The sequence below is a fragment of the Lotus japonicus genome, chromosome 2 (genome assembly GCF_012489685.1).
Source record: "Lotus japonicus ecotype B-129 chromosome 2, LjGifu_v1.2".
In the NCBI taxonomy this organism is placed as follows: domain Eukaryota; kingdom Viridiplantae; phylum Streptophyta; class Magnoliopsida; order Fabales; family Fabaceae; genus Lotus; species Lotus japonicus.
The window spans coordinates 62,700,623-62,721,046 of NC_080042.1; the positions used below are offsets into that span (position 1 = coordinate 62,700,623).

Genomic DNA, 20,424 nt, shown 5'->3' on the forward strand with positions numbered 1-20,424 from the left:
GGCTTAGCCGCTAAGGGATCCAACTTAATAGATTTTGGATTTGAGCCATCCATACTAGTTCTACCATTCTCAAGTAGGATTAGCTCTGTGAAGGATACTCGTCATGAGGAAAAAAAAACAATACAATATATATGATTCTTTGTCTTACCATATTGTCATGTTTGAGACTTGAAAGAAGGACTACATTTTTGTTTTTTACTGGGTGGCATAGAGGTCTTTACATGTGTGAATTCTCTTCTATATCAAGTCACCAAAATTGAAATGCATAGTTCAAACTCCAAACTTTGCATATATGCACTTTTGGAAATGAAAATTGAATGCTGCAGATATAGCAATCAAGCACAAGAACCACATCTTATTAAGAACTAGAATACAAACTCATAAAACAAAGAAAATTAAATGTTAGCTTTACATATCGATTCTATGGATATTCAAGGGACATATGTGTTAGTGGCGGTTTTTAACTGCTACTAATACTAGCAGCAGCTAAAACCCCACTAACAAATATATTCCTTGGGTGTCCGCTGCTATTCATATGTACACCATCATCCTTAAATAAAACAACTGGCACTCCATTATGAGAACATTTAAATGAAGTGGTTCATTTTTTTTAAAGCAGAAATACCATATTGATATAACAATAAAAGTTGAGAACATCCCTCTCAAATAGGCATGAAATAAAAAAAAAAAACAACGATCACCTGAAGGCCAAAACCTCCAAAAACACATTGCAAATAACCTTTGCTTAACCAAAGTAGCTAGCAAACAGGATCTCAGAAACGACCATCCCACAAAGAAATAAACATCCCAAAACATGATGATTTTTTCTGGGTACATCAAGAGCTGTGACGTTCAATTTCTTTGGGGGTGTGAGGATTTATATTGATCAGGCTCCTGCATCTGCATCACGATCTGCAAAGAAATAACCAGTTCTACATTTTGTGACATTGAAAGAAGGTGGTGATTTACCATTAGAAATAATCAAAGGAACTCTTAAGCGACGACACTGCACAACGGGCGGATTAAAACGGCTACTCTTGAACCTTCCATACTTGGCTCTAATTCGAAGATCCAAATCCACAGCCAAGTCAGTGTAAATCCCCATACGTGACTCTTCCGCGTACTCGGCAAGTTGCTTAGATCCTAGCTTCATCACACTCTGCCCTTCAAACACCACAGGCCCAAGGAATGTGGTGTTCTTGTGGCCTTGGTCAAAGGGTGTTATACTGAAAAAAGCAAAGTCATTATCTTTGTACCAAGCAATTGCTGTGATCCTCCTATAGTACACTATGATGTTGTCATTGGGGTTTCTAACTGTGATGTTGACCCTGAAATTGTAATACAGGTTGTGGTCGCTTGTGAGGTTGAAGCGCGTGAGCGATGCATCGGTTATGTGGAATTTGACACTTGAGGGGGAGATTATTATCCAGAAGATGATGCTGGCAATCATGACCATGAACATGAGCATGTAGATTGTGCAGTAGCAACAGCAGAAGCAGCGGGATCCAAAACCCATGGTGGAGCTGATTTTTTGAGTATGTGATGATTGGTTTAGATGAGATGTGGTGCAAACATGTTTGTTTGTTTGAATTTATAAGAGGTGATCATTGATGAGTTTAAGGTTATGGTGTGTTTTGCTTGAGTTTCTCTTGGTGATTTCGTTGCAAATTCAATTATTCAAAGTACATGAGCATATTGACTTTTGAAACCGGATGATTGGATGAACTCTTCAACAGCTTGAGTAACAAGCAATGACAATTGACAAGTGACAAGGAGACTTTTTATGTGTAATGACAAATATATTCTATGGAAGTTAATTATGTCTGAATCTAAACATATCTACATTCTCACGGAGCTCATTTACTCAACAAAGGTTTTATTTACATGCATACCGAACCGAGACCTTATTTAAAGAGAATTAAATATGTATATTGTTGTAAATAAAACGTAAGCAAGTAAAAGAGAAAGGAGAAGAGAATAATGAGAGATAGAGAAATAGTGTGATGAGGATGCTCTGCTAGGTGCAGACTCAATCCAAATATTCATAATATATATATATATTATATATATATATTATATATATTTCTTATAATGACAAAGATCTTTTTCTTTTTTATTGAGGAAATATGACAAAGAGACTATGGTTGTAGAGACATATGAAGTATAAAATATTACATCTGAAGTATATATGTATATATTTTATAAATTTATTTGAATCTTTTACGTCTAATTTCCTTGCAAGCTGCTGCTGTAAATCTTTTCATTTCTCTTAACTCACCAAAAACTTACCTTCATGTTCCCTTTTATCTCTTTTTCAAAGATTCATACTCTTATCTTTTAATTATTATTTTCTATTAATATATTCATAACTTTACTCATGATAATGGGTACAAGAATGGAAAGAGAGCAAAAATAAAGATATACTCCATCCATTTTTAAATGATTCTTAAATGGTTGTTGTTTAAGATTATACACATAGTTTAAGGGTTTGTTTGGTACATTGTATTAGGCATGATAATATAAATTTATATAATACATTATGGGCTTATCCATGTTTGATGCTCACATTGTATTGTATAAGCTTATACATCAATCTCTTCTTGTACATCAAAATAATAGATTATTTAATCCACTATATAGATGATGGATAAGGCATGATAAGAATGCAATGTATAAGCTACTTCAGTATATTTAATCAACCGCCACCGCAATCACCTTCCACCACCACCACCACCGTCACTGTCGCCACCACCGTTGCAGGCACCACCACCACTGTCGCTGCCACCACAACCACCCTCCACCACCACCACCGTTGCGCACCACCCCCACAACCACCCTCCACCACTACTGTTGCCACTGTCACCGCCACTGCCACCACCGTCGCCGCCATTACCACCACCGCCTCCACCACTACCACCATCATTGCCACCACCACCGTCGTCGCCGCCGCCGCCACCACCACCACGCTCTAGTCACTACCACCACCCTTCACCATCACCGCCGCCACCACCACCACTGTCATCGCCGCCACCACATGCTCCACCACTGCCGTCGCCCCCACCCTCCACCACCGCCGCCACCACCATCAACCACCATCATCACCTTCCGATACCACCACTACCACACCACCATATTTGCCACCAAATTATACAATGTATGACCAAACGCTGTATAGTATTAAAATTATGTAAAGACCTTATCCTATCAGGCGTAATACAATCAGACCTTATACTATACAGCGTACCAAACAGACCCTAAGAGTTTATTAAATTGATAAACTCACAATTCTATGCAAATCTACTAAGCTCTTATAATTATAATTCTACTCGAGTTTGAGAAAATATGAGTGTGTTAAATGTTAATAAGGTCAAATTCTAAACTTGTACTAAGAATAAATTTTTAACACCCTTTTTCAATAGTTAAAGTTCATGTTTAGTTTATTAAAAATTAAGTAAATATTCACTTTGGTCCCGAAGATATAGTGTTGACCACTTTCATTCAACGAAAATAGGTCAAATTGCCTTTGATAGATTAACCTAAATTTCAATTTAATATTTCAGAAACTAATATGAGTGATATTTGTTCCTCTAGGACTAAATTGATCATTTTTTTTCTTTCTTTCAACTTTCAAGGATTATTATTTTGTTTTTCCTTAGTGCAAGATGAACACAAGAAACCCTATATCTTTGAGACACTCAAGTAATTATTCACTCCCATTAAATTATAGTCACATACCATTAAATTATGGTACTCATCCAACAAAGAATTGTACCCCTCTTAAACCCTCTTCTTCTATACCCATTAACCAGTTAGCTAGCTTACTCTTCCTTGTGAACAAACATGATGTATCAAATTCCTTCTTCTGCATCATCCATGTCATTCACCCACACACCACCATTCTCCAATGCATCATCACCACCTTCTTCTTCTTCCACTATCACTTTCGTCACCTATGCTAGATTCAGTGCCACCACAGCTTCCATGCTCCAGCACCGGACGGCAAGCCGTTTTCCCTTTTCTGCCACCAGGAACCGCCCCCGTGCGGCGGTGGCGGCGATTAGAGCCAAAGCTGAAACTGATTTCTACTCCACTTTGAATGTCAGCAGCAGTGCTACCCTTCAGGAAATCAAGAGCTCTTATCGGAAACTAGCTCGAAAGGTTGGATCTTTTTTTTCTTTTTTTTTCTGGGTCATGGAGATTTTCGTGTATTTTGATGTGGTTGAGTGGTAATTTTAGTGGGTCAAGTTTGGTTTATGGGGAAATGGAGCTACTGAAGAGAAATTGGAATCTGGGGTATCTGGTTTTTCAGGGAAGTTTATGCGTGATTATTGTTTTTCTCTGTTAATTTCTAGCTTGGGAAATGGTAAGGCAATTGGACAAGTTAATGCTCTGTAAAAATTGCATGTGAATAATTTTTCTCTGCCTTATGTTGGGTATGCTTGGTTGAGTACTTGAGTTGAGAGTGAGTAGATGAAGATATAGTAGTAAAAAATCACTTTAAATTTGCTTGATATAAAAGACAATATGAGAATTGAGAAGCAGAAAATCTCTTTGTACTTTAAACAATGAGGCATAAGTTGGTTGAAAATGGATTCCTTCTCCGCTAATCTGTGTGAAATATAACTTCTTGATTCATGAATCATTGTGTCCTTTATATCAAAGCACACCAAGCTCTATTTTTATTAGCGAAATTTACTTGGCTTGCCAAAAGGCCTCATCTCTAGAAGCCCGGCTCGCGAGGTGTCCCTCTCGCAGTAGGACTCCAAACCTCGCCTCGCTCTTGTGACATGCTATGTTTCCCCTCTTCATTCCCAAGTAAAGGGTGAGTCCCATGCGTCAGTTTGTGGATCGCGGTCTCACACACTAATCCCTACAGGTGCCCATAGTGGGCCGGCCGCCCTACCTAAACCAATCATTAATCACTTTCGTTTATTAGATTTATCTGAAGTTAGTGATTCCAAAGTTTTATGAAAATGTGTATAAGGCATTTGGTGCACTTATAGTTCTTGTAAATATACAATGTAAAGTTGTGCTGGCTAGCTGTAAAACCAATTATATACCTTCACCCAACAACTTAAGCTTTTGGTAATATTGTTTCTTGACATGATGTGAGGGCCTCTGTGACCATGTAGTCTAGAATTCAATTCTTCTCAAAACTCAATAAGAGTTAAATTTCTGCACAAGGTAAAATTTGCTTGTCTACGTTTTAACTTTTAAGCCTGGATGATACATGGCATTGTCTACGTTTTAACTTTTAAGCCCAAAGCTCGTGCACAGGGGTGTTTCAAATGTAAAATCACTAATGTAATTTTACCCAACAACATGTGCTTTTTAGATAATTTGTTAATAACCAGGCGTTTTTTTTCTTCATTTGGGAACCAGTATCATCCAGATATGAACAAATCCCCTGGGGCAGAGGACAAGTTCAAGGAGATTAGTGCTGCATATGAGGTAATGCTTCTTCCACTGAAGTGATATTTTTTCAATTGTTAGCCAAATATGATCAATCAGGACCTATATTTGGATATAATTAAGGGGCTTTTTCTACATTCTAGCGCGATGCGTAATCATTTTTCATTCTGTTCTTGTATTCTATTTGTTCATAATGTGAAGTCTGAACGATGGCATTATAGTATTTTCTTCATCTGTGATATAATGCTAGATTAATGAGAATGATGGATTATTGTATTGCTTCATAGATCATAGCTGCTCATGTGCTATATTTGTATCTGTATCTTTTTATTCACATGGTGACAAAGCATGCAAATAGGTCCTATCAGATGATGAGAAAAGATCTTTATATGATCGCTTTGGTGAGTCAGGTCTACAAGGAGAGAATGAAGGGCCAGCAAGTGCATCTGGGGTATGTGTAAATTCAAGTCTTCTACTTTGTGCAATGCTAAAGACTCTTGATATGATGAAATACTTCCATGAAAGTAAAAACTGTTACTTTCTTTTCTTTTAAAACAGACCTCAATCTTCGTATTCCATTTTTACTGCTGATGCCTTTGAATTGATCAGGTTGATCCTTTTGATTTATTCGAGGCATTCTTTGGTCGTTCAGATGGACTATTTGGAGATAGTGATGAAGGGGGCTTCAACTTCAATATGAGAAACAATAGAAACCGTGGCCAAGATATCCGGTAACTATGTCTCAATTTGCTTTTGAATCGTTACATAGAAAGGTAGTTTAGAACAGTTCACTCATGTGCTAAGAATGACCAAATTCTTAGAATTAACTGGGGGATTACAGGACACAGCCTTTATGACTGAGTTTTTATTTCTTTTTGTCTAGCATTCTCTTGACCAAGGTTTTTTACCCTTGTTTGTATAAAGAATAAATTTATCTAACATAAGATGTTAGAACTGCAAGTTGGGGGACAAGGTCTGTTCCTGAAATAAAAATAAATAATAAAGGATAAACAAGAATTTTGCATAAATTTAACTTTGTTTTATAAGAATGGAGATGTTAAGAATTCAATTATATACCATACATGGTTGTAAAGGCTTTGACACCATGTTACAAATCAACAATCTCAAAAGCTTACGCTGTAGGTGGAGCAGTTTGACATTACATCTCAAATCAATGAGGTTTTGTCATACACCCAATTTATTGATACATAAATTTAATGAATTTATCAGAAGCTTTACATGTTATGCATCAAGTGAGACATCACATAGAGGCAAGAAGATTGCTGGAGTTCCTCTTTCCTTTATATATCATGCTATTTTTTATACCTGACTGTAAAACAGCTAGAAGTTTGCGCAAAAATACATGGCATTAACTTAATTTTATTCTAAAATGCAGGTATGACCTTCATTTGAGCTTTGAAGAATCAATTTTTGGAGGTCAGAGGGAGATTGAAGTTTCTTGTCTTCAGACATGTAATATTTGTGATGGTACAGGAGCTAAATCAAAGAGTTGCATTAAACAATGCACAAATTGTGGTGGCAGAGGAGGAGAAATGAGAAGTCAAAAAACACCCTTTGGAATGATGTCTCAGGTAATTTAAATGAAATAGATTTAATCAGCTATATTATTACAAGGATATTTACATCATATGATATTCAGGTTTCTACCTGCTCTAAGTGTGGGGGTCTTGGAAAGATAATCACCGATCACTGTCGAAAATGTGATGGCAGTGGTCAGTTACAAGCTAAACGAACAATGGAAGTGGCCATTCCTCCTGGCCTCAACGATGGAGACACAATGCGAATTCGAGGAGAAGGGAATTATGATAAGAATAGGTTAGCAGCATGCCCATTAATGTTTTGCTTGTATCTGTATACCCTCTTAGGATCTATCTGCAATACATGAATTTGCAGCACATGTAAATTCTCCTTAATTTTGACTTGATCATACTGTGATCTCTGAGTTGCATTCTAGTTAAGTATAATAAACATAAATAGAAGTTGTAATGTAGACTGTAAACCAGAGTTTCTTCACATTTATATGTAAATATCAAATTGTTCATATGGATAAGCTTACAACAACAAAGCCTTATCCTACTAATTCTTGGTTTGCAGGAAATTCTTTAACTAGTTCATGATGAAGTCGCCCATGATTTATTATTCATGTCAGTTACCCCATAACCGCTCCAATTCATTTTATTTTATGTAATGATGAAAAAAGATATTACTTTATCTGAGGCCCAAGAGAACGTTATGAAAAAAGTTCACATTTTCATCAGACTTTTGATTTGCAGCCAGAAGCAGAAATATAGTCAGAATCACAATAGTTCTACTCATCTAAGTGCTAACTATCAATTTGTGCATTCTTTTCAGGCGTAAAACTGGGGATCTTTTTGTGGTCCTCCATGTAGATGCAAAGCAAGGAGTTTGGAGAGAGGGTCTTCATTTATACTCAAAGATTAACATTGACTTCACAGAGGCAATACTGGGGTCAGTTAAAAAGGTATTTGCTAACACAAAAAAGAAAAGTAACACTGGTGGTGCCTAATGCATATTAAAAGAAAAATGTTGATTTAGATAATTATTTTATTTAAGAATTTTATCTTATTTCGGGATCTTTCCTTATTTTTAGGGATTTTATTGAGATTTGTTATTGAAATATTTTTCTTATTTTAGGGATCTTTCCTACTTTGAGGATCTTATCTTTAACAAGTTATTTGAATTTGATTTGACTAGAACTTGACCTTCTCTTGGTTATAATTGATACCCTTGTAGGTGTCTTCGTTTTGACATTGATTAAGAAATTATCACGTTTAAAGTCTGAGGATTTGTTGTTTTGGATTTCTGAGAATTCCTGGGCATTCGAACCCTGGTTCTTGGTTGTTTCTTAGTCAAGTTAGTAGTTTAAATGTAGTTCCTGGAAGGCTGGTACCATTGCGGACATACACATCACATTTGTCACCTTTGATGCAGACAACTGGAAAGAATTATCTTTGGTGCATTTTTTTAATATACAAAGTAGTACTATGTTTTTGGCCATTCATTGGAGCTCAGCTTTTTGTAGTTTCTGTAGAGGTTTTCTAAATGACTGATATGTGAAAAGGTTGACAGCTTTGTTGATTTTTTTCTTTTTCTTGCCACATTGGGTCACCATTTTCCTTTATTGTCTTTACTTAGGAAGATTTATTATCCTCTATAGATGATAATCTCTTCTTTGTCTAATAATTTATTCTACTTTAAAAATGAAAATATTGTTGAACCACAGAGTTTATTGTTCACTTCAGAATAGGTCTTTCCGCTTTGCTAGCAATATCATATACTGCATTTAACACAGTTATATACCCAGACAGTCATGCTTCCAAGGCAACCATGGTTGATTTTCTATCTTCTGCATTTAATATTTTTTAAGAACAATTAATAATTATATATCTTCCATGTGGTTGATGGTCATGCTTCAATAGGCATTTCCAAAATAGTATACCAATATTTTATGGTTGGAGAGGCTTTTGTAATCCCTGGAAGTCCATATTATTATTTTAGCCATATTTAAATGTGCTCTATATGCAGCAAAATTTCAAGTTTGATCATTATATATGTTTTTTCAGGCATTTCGTAGTCTTCAATAATTCGTAATATAAAGAAATTTCTTGGGGCTTTTGTATGTTTTGACTTAAAACTTGGTGAGTTCAGGTAGAAACTGTTGAAGGTTCTAGGGATCTCCAAATTCCCTCTGGGATTCAACCTGGAGATTCAGTTAAGATCTCACGCTTGGGAGTTCCAGACATGAATAAACCATCTATTCGAGGCGATCATTTTTTCATTGTGAATGTTCTTATTCCTAAGGATATCAGGTCTGTAGTTCTCTGACCATCTTTTGATCTTTCTTATACCCTTAAGAAATAATTTATAATTGACTATTATCTAATTTAAAATTTCACACGTACTAGAAACTTCCTTCTTTTGTGGGAGCTTCTGTGCAGAATACTTGTTACATTGATTGTGGTTCACATGAGCAGCAATTTTCAGTAAATATTTTATTTTCAGCCTTTATTCCCCTTTCTTGCAGTGCATTTAATGTTGATATTGGAGTACACATTATCTAACATCCAGCAGTATACTTTGCACCTAAAATTTGGGTGTGCACTTTGTACTTGCAGTAATCCTTGAAAGATGACATGCTTTCCTCCATTGAAGATGAGTTTGAAATTCTTTGTATAACAAATTTTGTTTAGTGGATTGTGAGGACATATTACTTCACATTGAAAAAAAAACATATACAGCAGTTAGCTTCATAATAAGTGAATCCTTCCTCATAAGTGAATACATTGCTACTTATATTTCACGAAGTTTCTTATAGTTGTGTGTGATTTCTTTTCATTCTCTTCAAACCCTTCTTGTTCTAGTGGCACCGAACGTGTACTTGTTGAGCAGTTAGCTTCACTAAGAACACCCAGCAAAGGTGATTCAGCGTCTTCGAATGACATTGGTAATAGTTCATTTTACCTAGATACTGTAAAATTAAAGAAGAGTTGTTTGAAATTATGCTGAACATACATGCAAAAAAGATTATTCAGGATTTTTCATAATCGTGCTTTGTAGGGATACCTGAAGGAAAACTCGATGAATTTATAAAGAGGGATCCTAAATGTGATGCTTCAACCAAGGGATTAAATTCAGTGTGGAGATCAATCACGAACTTCTTAAGGTATAGTAGAGCTGCACTGTACTTCTTAAGTTATAGTACATACACTATATGTACTATATCAACAATCACGTGTGATTTCGCATGAATGTTTAGAATTGGACAACATGAATTGTCCTGAACAAAGAAGGCAGTACCATCCTTTAATATTTAGATGAAATAAAGAATCTTGAAGCTCTTGACAAAACTAATCTTCCAAGCATAGAAGTGTTAATGAATTATGCAGAGACAAGATTCTTACTCATTTCTTTATGTACAGGGGAGGACAATCTGAAGAAAGGTTTGCTTCAATTAGCCAGGATGCATCACATGCATCCTTGTGGAGATTCGGCCACCAAAATCATTCAGTCCCAGATTCCTTTTTTGTTATTTTCATTTTAACATTGATTTTTGCATCTATAGCAAAGTCTAAGAACTCATTGACCCAATACTTCATTAATAGAACACACAGTGAAAAATTTTGAGGGTATTGGTGGTATAAAAACTCGAAAATAAGGAGAGTGAAAGTGGAGTGGGATGGAAAGGTTTTGGTTTCATGCCTTGATGCTTGGTAGAGGGCGATTTTCAGCTATAATTGAGAGAGCCACATCACTCCACTTTCAAGCAAGTGTTTGTAATTTTCTTCCAAATCTTTCAGCCATCTATTTTTAGCCCAAATGCCCCCGAAAACATTCTTTTTGAGCTAGATTAAGGGCTTGAATTCTCCTTTTGTGTTTTTCCCCATCCTTGATTAGCTAGGGCACAATATCCATTTTAGGATTTAGGAACTACAGTGAGGCATAAATTGTAATCTCTACACCTTTGGCGGCTGGTGTTCAAACATGTTCCTTCGATATTTGAAGTTGGTGTGGTGTGTGATTGTGAATCCTTAACATTTGTAAATAGTGCTAAAGAAAGTGAAGAGAAAGTGTTTACAACTGATACTGTTGGTTGGCCATTGCTCTAAATTATATTTGAATACATGACTTTGTTGCCAAGTTTCCAATCTTCTTTTTTATTGTCATGCCTTATATTTTATGTTGAACTGAATTTGATGGGTGAAGATTCAGTGTGGTGAAAATAATAAAATCTATATGTCACTAAGGTGCGACAACGCATGTGAGGTTATTTTAGAAGTTAATCTTTTATTATGGGTTGGATTATCTTTTAGATTAAAAGTGTATCTTTTATTCTAGGAGGTTATCCTTTATTTTAAGAGGTTTTCTTTTATTTGGGGTAGTTTATCTTTTATTTTCTTAAGGGTTAAGTTTATTGTTATTATGATTAGTTATTATAAATAGGAGTAGAATCATTAGGAGTTTTCATGTTTTGAGAATTATGGAGTTGTAAGGAACCAGCCCTTTGGAGGAACCAACCTTTAGGTTCTGAAGAGGATTCAACCTCTTTTAGTTCTTATTATGTTTTTATTTTTCAGTTTATATAATAAAAATATCAAAAATAGTATTTTTATCTCTTTTCTCTTCTGTTTCACTAGGTTAGGATTTCGGATCCTAACAATTGGTCCGACTTGTAAGATCCGAATTCCGCCATCCACCGCCACGCACCATTGCCTTTCCTCTTTGCCTCTACAGCGACAACACCACTTCCAGCCACAGTTCACTACCGTTGCCAAATCTGCCGCTTTCTGTCGCTATTTTAAAAAATAAACGCTATAGTAGCCGCGCATAGTAACTGCGCCTTGTTCATCCGTGTTTGTTTTTTTCTTCCCCAAGTTCTTTTCATCATGGACATGGAGGAATGACAAACTATTGTTGAGGAGTTTCCTAAGTTTGATGGGGTGAATCCAATGTCGTGGATCACTTGAGCCCATAAAAGAAACACCGTTTGCAGGAGGAAAATAAGGTGCAATTGTCATTCATTAGCATGGATGGGGCAGCCATTCATTGGTTTTATTTTTGTTATTATCATAATCTTGACCTTACCTGGAATTCATTTATCTCACTCTTACTTCGATGTTTTGGTACCGTTTCTGAGAGGCTGCAATTTCTCACAATGTTACCTCTTTGTCTGAGAAATTGCAGCCTCTCAGAAACAGTACCAAAACGTTGAAGCAAGAGTGAGATAAATGAATTTCAAGTAAGGTCAAGATTATGATAACAAGAAAAATAAAAACAATGACGGCCCCATCCATGCTAATGAATGCTAATTGCACCTTATCTTTCTCTTGCAAACTGTGTTTCTTGAAGATTTGATGGGCCCGAGTCATCCACGAAACTGGATTCCTCCCATCAAACTTGGGAAACTCCTCAACAATAGTTTGCTATTCCTCCATGTCCATGATGGAAAGAACTAGGGAAAAAACGCAAATGAACAGTGTGCGGTATTGTAGCACGGCTACTATTAGTGTTAGCGACAGATCTGGCAGATGCAGTGAACTAGTTGGAAGTGGTGCTGTCGCGGGAGAGGCAAAGAGGAAAGGCAGTGGTGCGTGGCGGTGGCCGGCGGAATTCAGATCCCGCGGGTGGGACCAATTGTTAGGATCCGAAAATCCTAACGTAATGAAACATAAGAGAAAAGTGATAAATGATAATATTTTTGATATTTTTATTATATAAACTGAAAAATAAAACGATAACAAGAACTGAGAGTTTGGATCCTCTTTCAGAACCTAGAGGCCGGTTCCTCCAAAGGGCTGGTTCCCTTACTACTCCATAATTCTCAAAACATAATAAAAGATTAACTTCCTAAAATAAAGTAAATCTCCCTAATATTTAGATCCTAACAATCCCTAATAATAATAGGATGATCCATTCCTAGAGATGTTCTTGCAAATGCATTATGCATACAAGCTTAACCCAGATGAAGTGAGCGCATTCATGTTCAACCAAAGCCAGGGACCTCTAGTTAATTATTAGGCCCTTCAGTTCCTTTAAGGGCTGGTTCATTATTGGAAGGGTACTAGAATAATAAAAACAATAATAATAATGTTGTATGGCACTAGCTAAATGTTACTTTTGCTTATGTCCAAGTACATTGATCGTTTTAATAAAACGTGACTTTTAAGAATTTTAAGTGATATTGGATGGCAGTATAGCTAAATGTTACTTGATTGCTAGCTTCATGAGTTTTTCTCTTTGATTATAACAAATAACAAATTAAAGTAAGAAACTTCGAGCACTCTTGGGACACCAACCAATTTGGTTTCAATTTTCAAATGAATATAAATAATGTAACAGACTTCAAATCTTCATCCAAGAGTTTTGGGAGTGTAATCCTATGGAAAAATTAGCCTCCCCTGCTTTATTGCCTCTGGTTCCACATGCCTAAGATGAGCATCTAGCAGAAGAAGGTTGTATTTGATATTGAGCTCTTCACATATTTTCTTTATTTCCATCACCAGCTCACTTCTCTGCTTGCTCTTCTCCTCAAACTCTTGAAAGTTCATTGTGTGGGTAACAAAGAGAACCATCTTAGTCTTATTCTCATTTTCAATCTACATCACTACCAAGTTGTGACCAGGATGCCAGAATTGCGGAGTTCTCTCCAATTATCTAATTTTCAAAAAAGACATTGGAAATAAGAAAAACAGAAATATAAGAGTTGTTCCAATTTCGCGACAAAACTCCAGTCATCCTTTAATTTCCAAATAACAACTTTGAAAAAACCTGGGAAAATTGTTACCACTTACCACCTATCTATCTTCATATTTGAGAAGAACACCTTGACTTACAATAAGGGGATTGGACCATTAAGTCTCAATCAAACTTCAAAGCAAGATCTTAATTCACAATACGGTAATACAACATGCTCACTATATAGCAAGAATTACTTTGTCCAGGAATGGACAAAAGAATACTTGGAACTTGGAAGCCATGACATGATCCTATAACGAAAATGCATCTAATGAAGGGAGTTCAAGTTTCCCAAGACAAAAAGGATAATAAAGACCCTACTGATTTACCCATGAAGATACAATAAGCATACCTCTTTATTTTTCTTTCTGTGCTCCAATTTTATCCGGCCGGTGTCATAAAATCAATTGAGAACTCTACATTGTCAACCATATATGGCCTTCTGTAATAGCTAATGGGTTTTGTGGCCAGGACAGAGTTTGTCAAGTAAACCTTTTCGTTATCAAGCCATCAAGAAGACTATTGTCAATATATTCATTTCTTCAAGCAACACCTGCCATGTTATCATAACACATTAATATGCAAATCTCAATCAATAATATAAAAATATAGGTACTATAGATTTACCTAAACACCATTTGCAACACATCGATCACCAACATCAAATGGATGCACTACAAACACAAAGATGACAGCTTTTTATATATGTATGTATGTACTATGTATGTATGTATATATACATATATACATATATATATATATATATTTATATATATATATATATATATATATATATTCTTGCATGTGTTTAAAATCATGAAACCCGCAAGTAATAGCTGCGATGTGAGGAGGAATATAAGTATTTTTGCCATTGCGATCTCTATATTTAAATCCTTCATTACTGTAACAAAGTTCTATATGAACATATATAGAAGACTTTACCACCCATGTTGCTAATGACTTTATGGTAATATGATCCGTCTCTGCTTTTGCAAGTAGGGGGGATAGACAAAACTCACTTCTTCCTTAATCATGAACCTTTGGAGTTCAACCTCATCAATGTACCTATTCATAATGAGAGAACTTTTTAGCAGTAACAAGTGTGGAAAGTTCCAAAACAAGGAGGAGAAAAAATACAAAAAGGTTTATTGGAGCTAGAACAGCATCATTAATAAAAACCTGTTTAGCACACAAAAAGAAAAAAATGGTCAACCAATCAATGCCATAATATTGGAGCCTTGGAGGGTATAATATATTTCTCAACTAGCATTGCCTTAATCCCTGCTTTAGCAAAGTTCATGAAAGGATCTGGTGAATTTGGAAAAAAAGCTAAAGAAACAAACTCTGTTTAGTTTAATTTGCCATAACTTCCAAAGGGATGTTTTCAACAAGTTATGAACATCTACAGTTCCATACTTCTAATTGAAAATGGAGCAGATATTAAACTAGTCTCACACATCAAACACAAAAAAGAAAGATTATCAACTAAAGTAATACACAGCACATAGACACTCGACACCTATCTCTTGAATCTCTAAATATTTTCCAAAACGCAAAATAAGCATGTCCCATAGGGCAGAGGGGAGTGAAGTGAAAATTTATATACCATAACACATGTGGAAGAGGAATTCATGTTTAAAACTGCAAGCACAAAACCTTATAATATATCAAACACAAGTCAGCAAGAATTTATCATCTGATTTCCCGTAGATGTTCCTTAAAATAACAAAATGATACTTGAAACTTGTTTGGTTCCTATAAAATGATATCTGGACAACACGAGGGAACAGGTTAATAGAAATTAAACCACTCCAACAATAAGGCTTATCGGAACATGAAAGCAAACCAATCGAACCATACCAAATTAAAAGCTGGACACAATCCAGAAGCTCTTTCACTTACTCGAAAGAATCCTTAGTCCTAAAATAACCTTTGACAGTGACGAGTTTCAATGGAAAACCACAGACAACACATGAGCTTCGACGGAGCACTTCCTTTGTAGGAGGATGACGAAGCCAACAGCGACAGTTTCCTCTCTCAATGATGAATGAGCTTCGACGGCACAAAGGCTCAACATAAGAGGTAGATTAGTAACACAGTACAAGTATGGAAAAAGAACCAAGACATCGAAAATTCCAAAACCACTATAAACTCAAAGTAAAAAGGTTGAAACAAAGAAGTAACTCATAAAGTGAGAGGAATAATTGAAAAAACTGTCATTCACAACCACAGGCTATTTTCACTATAGCTATACAGAATTAAATAAAATGTTTGGTTGAGCGAAATTTTGATTACAAGGAGTCAAGAACATCTTACCCTGCAAATATCAAAACTGACAAGTTTAAGATCTATTATGCCCAAATAAATGAAAGCAAGGCTCAGCACTTGCTTTTGTATAGTCAAATAGATCACATGAATGAAATGCAAGCAAGAATATCTACTTCACAGTGGAGCCATGAATCACAATTTACTGGAACAATCTATCTATCCATAACTCAGACCACACTTCAAACACTTTGTCGGCAGAATCAAATATACCAAAAAAGTACAGTTAAGTTGTGAAATAAAGTGGTTGATAAGTTAAGAGAAGCTCCTTGTAATGACAATGTCATCAACATAAACAATGGTTTATATAGCAGGAGTTAGTGTACATGGTGAGAAGGTCGCACTTGCTCACATGAAAACCAAACTGAAGTAAGGTCGCACTGTGTCAAATATAAACTTCGTATTCAACTTTCTATATTCTTCATTTCTTGTTGGATGACTTAAAACTACACAAGATTTAGTTTCATCCTTATAATAGATTTCTAGCAATCATTTCATGAAGAAGTCTTTCTGCCTTATCATTCTCATTTTTTTCAAAGAGAGCACAAATTATTGTTTCGAAAGTCACAGCATCAGGAATGCAACCATTGTCATCCATTTTTGACAGCAAGGCCTGAGCTTCATCAAATAAACCATTTTTACAATACCCATTGATCATAACAGTGTATGTCTTGACATCTACATTGTAGCCTTCACTAAGAAGAACCTGAAAAATCTCTTGTGCATTCTTAAGCCTTCCAACTTTGCATAGTCCATCAATTATCACTGTGTAGGTGTGTATATCTGGCTGAATTCCGCGATCTTTAATTTTCATGAATAATGCAATTGCCTTATCAAAATGATGGTTTTTGCATAAACCATCCAATAAGGAAGTGTAGGTGATTACATTAGCCGAGTGACCTCTATCATGCATCTCATCAACAAGCTCCCAAACATGAGAGATTCTCCCTGCTTTGCACAAACCATCAACAAGACAACTATATGTTACCATATCAGGAATAAGCTTTCTGCAATGCATTTCTTTGAAGAGGTTCATGGCTTCCTCCACCATTTTAACCTTACAGAACCCATTAATCATGATATTGTAGCTTCGAACATTAGGAGTCACTCCCCTTCGAGCCATAGAGTTAAATACATTTTGGGCCTTGGTCATTTCACTAATTAGGCAATACCCATCCATTAGGGTATTATACGTAGCAGAATCCGGTTCCACACCTTCTTTTATCATCACAGCTAACACACTTTTAGCATGTCTCACCTTTCCTTCCTTGCACAATCCATCAACCAATACATTAAAACTATAAACATCTGGCTTAATGTTATTCAATTCCATTTCATTGAACAAACGAACTGCGTCTTTCAATTGACCCACAATGCAAAATCCATATATTAAACTAGTACAAGTGACAACATTGGGAGAAATTCCCTTAACAATCATTTCATGATATAAATCACATGCATCATTGACAAGTTTATCTTTGCATAGGCTATCAATGATTGTACTATACATTACCACATCAGGCTTAACCGACAGCGATTCAATCCGTCTCAGCAACTGCAAAGCAGCTCTTGTTTCTCCCACTTTGCATAACCCTTTAATCAAAATCCCATAAGTAACCTGGTTCAGCTGAAATCCCTTTGCTACCACAACATCATGAAAGTGCAGTGCTCTCCTAACATCACCATTAAGACACAGACCCTTGATGAGTGTATTCAACGTTATGGTGTTTGGGTGATAACCCCTTTTGAGAATATTACCCAATACAGAGAAAGCGAAGCTCATCTGACCCAGATGGCAGAAACAATTAATCAAGATGCTCAAAGTAACAATGGTGGGTGTGATTCCTTTGAACTGCAACTGTTGAGAAAGGGAAAGAGCAATGGGGTAATGCTTCATCTTCACAAGGGAACCTAAGATCTTGTTAAACTCGATGATGGAAGGTGCAGGGTGCAAATGGAGCATGTGAAGGAAAGAGGAAACGGCGTCGTCAGCGTTGTGATTGGGAATGAAAGGGTGCGGAGAGTGAGAGTGTGAGCGAACAAGACAAGAGGGGTTCCAGAAAAACCTTAACCGAAACAAAGACGACATTGTAGTGTTCTCTGAGCTTCGTTGTAGGCTTAAACAGTGACAAAACACACACAACACCAATCTCCTTTACCATTCAGGACACTAACAATTTTTCCTCATTTTTTTTATACACTGTTCTCACATCAAAATATAATTTGAAGTTTTTTTTCTTCCATGAAATATAATTTGAAGTTGTCATGTATATTTCTTTATTAAGATAATTTCAAATTAGTTAACTTTCTTAACTGTTAACAAAATGAACTTTAATATTTATATTCAAATTCAAAGAGATTGAAAAAAAATAAAAAGTCCTAGGGCCTGTTTGTTTTCTACTTTTAAAAACAGTTTTCTTTTTTATAAATTTTTTTTGATTGTCTTTTTTTTTTTTATAAAATTTAAAAACAAAGAGACGTGTTTGATAAAGTTGTTTTCTCATAATTGATTTAAAAATTGTTACCTATTTTTTTAAAAAAACCAAAACAGGAAAAAATTGTTTTTGTTTTCTATTTACGTATTTCTGTTTTGGAAACATGAAAAAACACGGAGAACAACGTGTTTTTTTGTTCTTTCATTAATGACACTAATCGTAATTATTAAAAATTAGAAAAATAGGTTTTCACTTCAGTCCGAATGTCTGGTTTTCGCTCCGCAACGATGATGACGATGATGATGAGGCAAAAACTTCTTCACTTTCTCTCCTTCTCCTTCTTGTTGCAGAACTCCATTCTCCTCCTATGCACCGCAAGTCTGTGGATTTTCACCGTCTTCTCAGCCCAAGTCTTGGAGCCTCCCACGATGCAAATGTTCCCGTATGGTGGGATCTAGATTCCTGCAAAGTCTCTGTCGGTGCCGGCTTCGACACCACCAAGATTCTGACAGCGGTAGTCGAGAAAGCTCTTTTGGCCAACGAGATTTAAGGTCTTCGGCGATCTTTCTCGCCTTTCTGATGCAACCATGAAGCACTTTCTAACTCTAGAATCTGTGTCACACACCTTTCCTACGATTCCTTCATTGATAGAGATTTTTTCGATTCAATTTCCTAGTGGATTCACCTAAATCCTCCACCTGCACATGTTCAGGTTAAGATGCAATTACTACAATATCTTGCTTGCAACTCCAACTCCTCAAAGAGAGGGTTCTAAATTTCTGTCAGCTGCCAGTTCGATTGGGTGAGAGTGGTCTTCATTGCTCAAAGGTGAAGTCTTTGCACAACGATTCAAAGATCCTCCTGATATCTCTTCACCTAAGTTTAGAGGATATGAGAAAATCCCATTTGCAAATGCTAATCTACTATTTCGTCCATATTCAAAGAAGATTAGGTAATTGTTGAAATCATATCAAAGGCCTGTGTTATTTGAAGAACCTGGTCAGAAGTTGGCAAAACTTGGTATTTATGTGCATCAAAATGTAATTGGAAATGAAGACTTTGCTACTTTCCAAGGAACAATTGGTAATATAAAAGTAAGTTACTCAGGAGATCATACTCATTATGCATGTTATAAACCCTCCGAAGAAGACTCTGAAGTAGACTATGACTTTGAAGAACTCTTTGAAGATGACTCTGATGATTCGAATAAGGAGTCGAATTGATTGATTGTATTGCTTATCATTTTTTTTATGTTCAGAAGCTTATCAAATTGAAGGAATAATTGTTTGCAGAAGTAATACTGTAAGTTAGTGGAAGAATCAGAGCCCATGGTGAATCGAAAAAATAGCTAGCCATTTAAAACTTTGGATACCATTGAGAGATAATTCCAAGGGTTGTAGAAATTGTTATAATTAGTAGCATTGCTTGGTTGATCTACTTATGACTTATAATTTGCACCCATCTCTATTTCCAATACTTCATTTAAATGTTTTAATTGATAAAGTCCTTTGATAAGTTTCTCCAACATATAGAAGAGGATTATGTGTGGCGGGCAATACTCTAGAATTAGAGTCATCCAAACGAGTTTTCTGTTTTATTGTTTTTAAAACATGTTTTTGGAATAAATTTATCAAACAAGTTTTTTTTTTTTTTTCAAAACTGTTTTCAAAATCTAATTACAAAACAAGTTTTTTTCTTATATTGTTCTGAAAAATAGTTTTTAAAAATAAGTTTGAAAACAAAAAAATTGAAAACACTTTCAAACAGGCCCCTAATTATTGTTTTTTTACATCAGAAAGATAAATAACATTCTTTAGAAGTTGATCCCTAAACCTCCCTCACCTAACTCATATGTCATTTAGTTCTTACCACTTCAATTATCATTCAAGGACATCCTAATTACCGTTTCGATTCTCTTAATTTCATGATTGTGAGTTTGATCTCTATACTTTTTTTTGACAATTTTAACTATGCATAT

The 20,424-nt window shown here is 35.7% G+C and overlaps 3 protein-coding genes across 7 annotated transcripts; 1 reads left to right on the forward strand and 2 right to left on the reverse strand.

The window, feature by feature from the left end:
* Positions 1 to 329: 329 nt before the first annotated feature.
* LOC130738757 (NDR1/HIN1-like protein 10) lies at positions 330 to 1,676 on the reverse strand. Its single transcript, XM_057590899.1, has one exon. It carries the CDS (start codon positions 1,514 to 1,516, stop codon positions 887 to 889), a length of 630 nt encoding a protein of 209 aa, XP_057446882.1. The 5' UTR covers positions 1,517 to 1,676; the 3' UTR covers positions 330 to 886.
* A 2,019-nt stretch (positions 1,677 to 3,695) lies between these two features.
* Positions 3,696 to 11,091, forward strand: LOC130738752 (uncharacterized). 2 transcript variants are annotated; one of them, XM_057590889.1, is made up of 11 exons: positions 3,703 to 4,158; positions 5,383 to 5,451; positions 5,771 to 5,863; positions 6,022 to 6,143; positions 6,809 to 7,004; positions 7,073 to 7,248; positions 7,786 to 7,915; positions 9,103 to 9,263; positions 9,816 to 9,898; positions 10,012 to 10,117; positions 10,374 to 11,091. In XM_057590889.1, exons 1-11 carry the CDS (start codon positions 3,841 to 3,843, stop codon positions 10,576 to 10,578), a joined length of 1,659 nt encoding a protein of 552 aa, XP_057446872.1. In that variant the 5' UTR covers positions 3,703 to 3,840; the 3' UTR covers positions 10,579 to 11,091. The 2 variants fall into 2 exon arrangements, 1 of the variants encoding a protein (XP_057446872.1); XR_009019570.1 differs by lacking the exon at positions 10,374 to 11,091 and having other exon boundaries at positions 3,696 to 4,158; positions 9,479 to 9,898; positions 10,012 to 10,077.
* Positions 11,092 to 13,167: 2,076 nt separating this feature from the next.
* On the reverse strand, positions 13,168 to 18,188 carry LOC130738753 (pentatricopeptide repeat-containing protein At1g12300, mitochondrial-like). Of its 4 annotated transcripts, none has more exons than XM_057590893.1 (5): positions 15,589 to 18,188; positions 14,629 to 14,751; positions 14,314 to 14,360; positions 14,039 to 14,239; positions 13,168 to 13,605 (listed from the first exon to the last, which is right to left on the reverse strand). In XM_057590893.1, the coding sequence occupies exon 1, from the start codon at positions 18,098 to 18,100 to the stop codon at positions 16,481 to 16,483; it is 1,620 nt and encodes a 539-aa protein (XP_057446876.1). In that variant the 5' UTR covers positions 18,101 to 18,188; the 3' UTR covers positions 13,168 to 13,605; positions 14,039 to 14,239; positions 14,314 to 14,360; positions 14,629 to 14,751; positions 15,589 to 16,480. The 4 variants fall into 4 exon arrangements, with proteins under 4 accessions (XP_057446876.1, XP_057446874.1, XP_057446873.1 ...); XM_057590891.1 differs by having other exon boundaries at positions 15,547 to 18,188; XM_057590890.1 differs by having other exon boundaries at positions 14,629 to 18,188.
* Between the last annotated feature and the right edge of the window lie 2,236 nt (positions 18,189 to 20,424).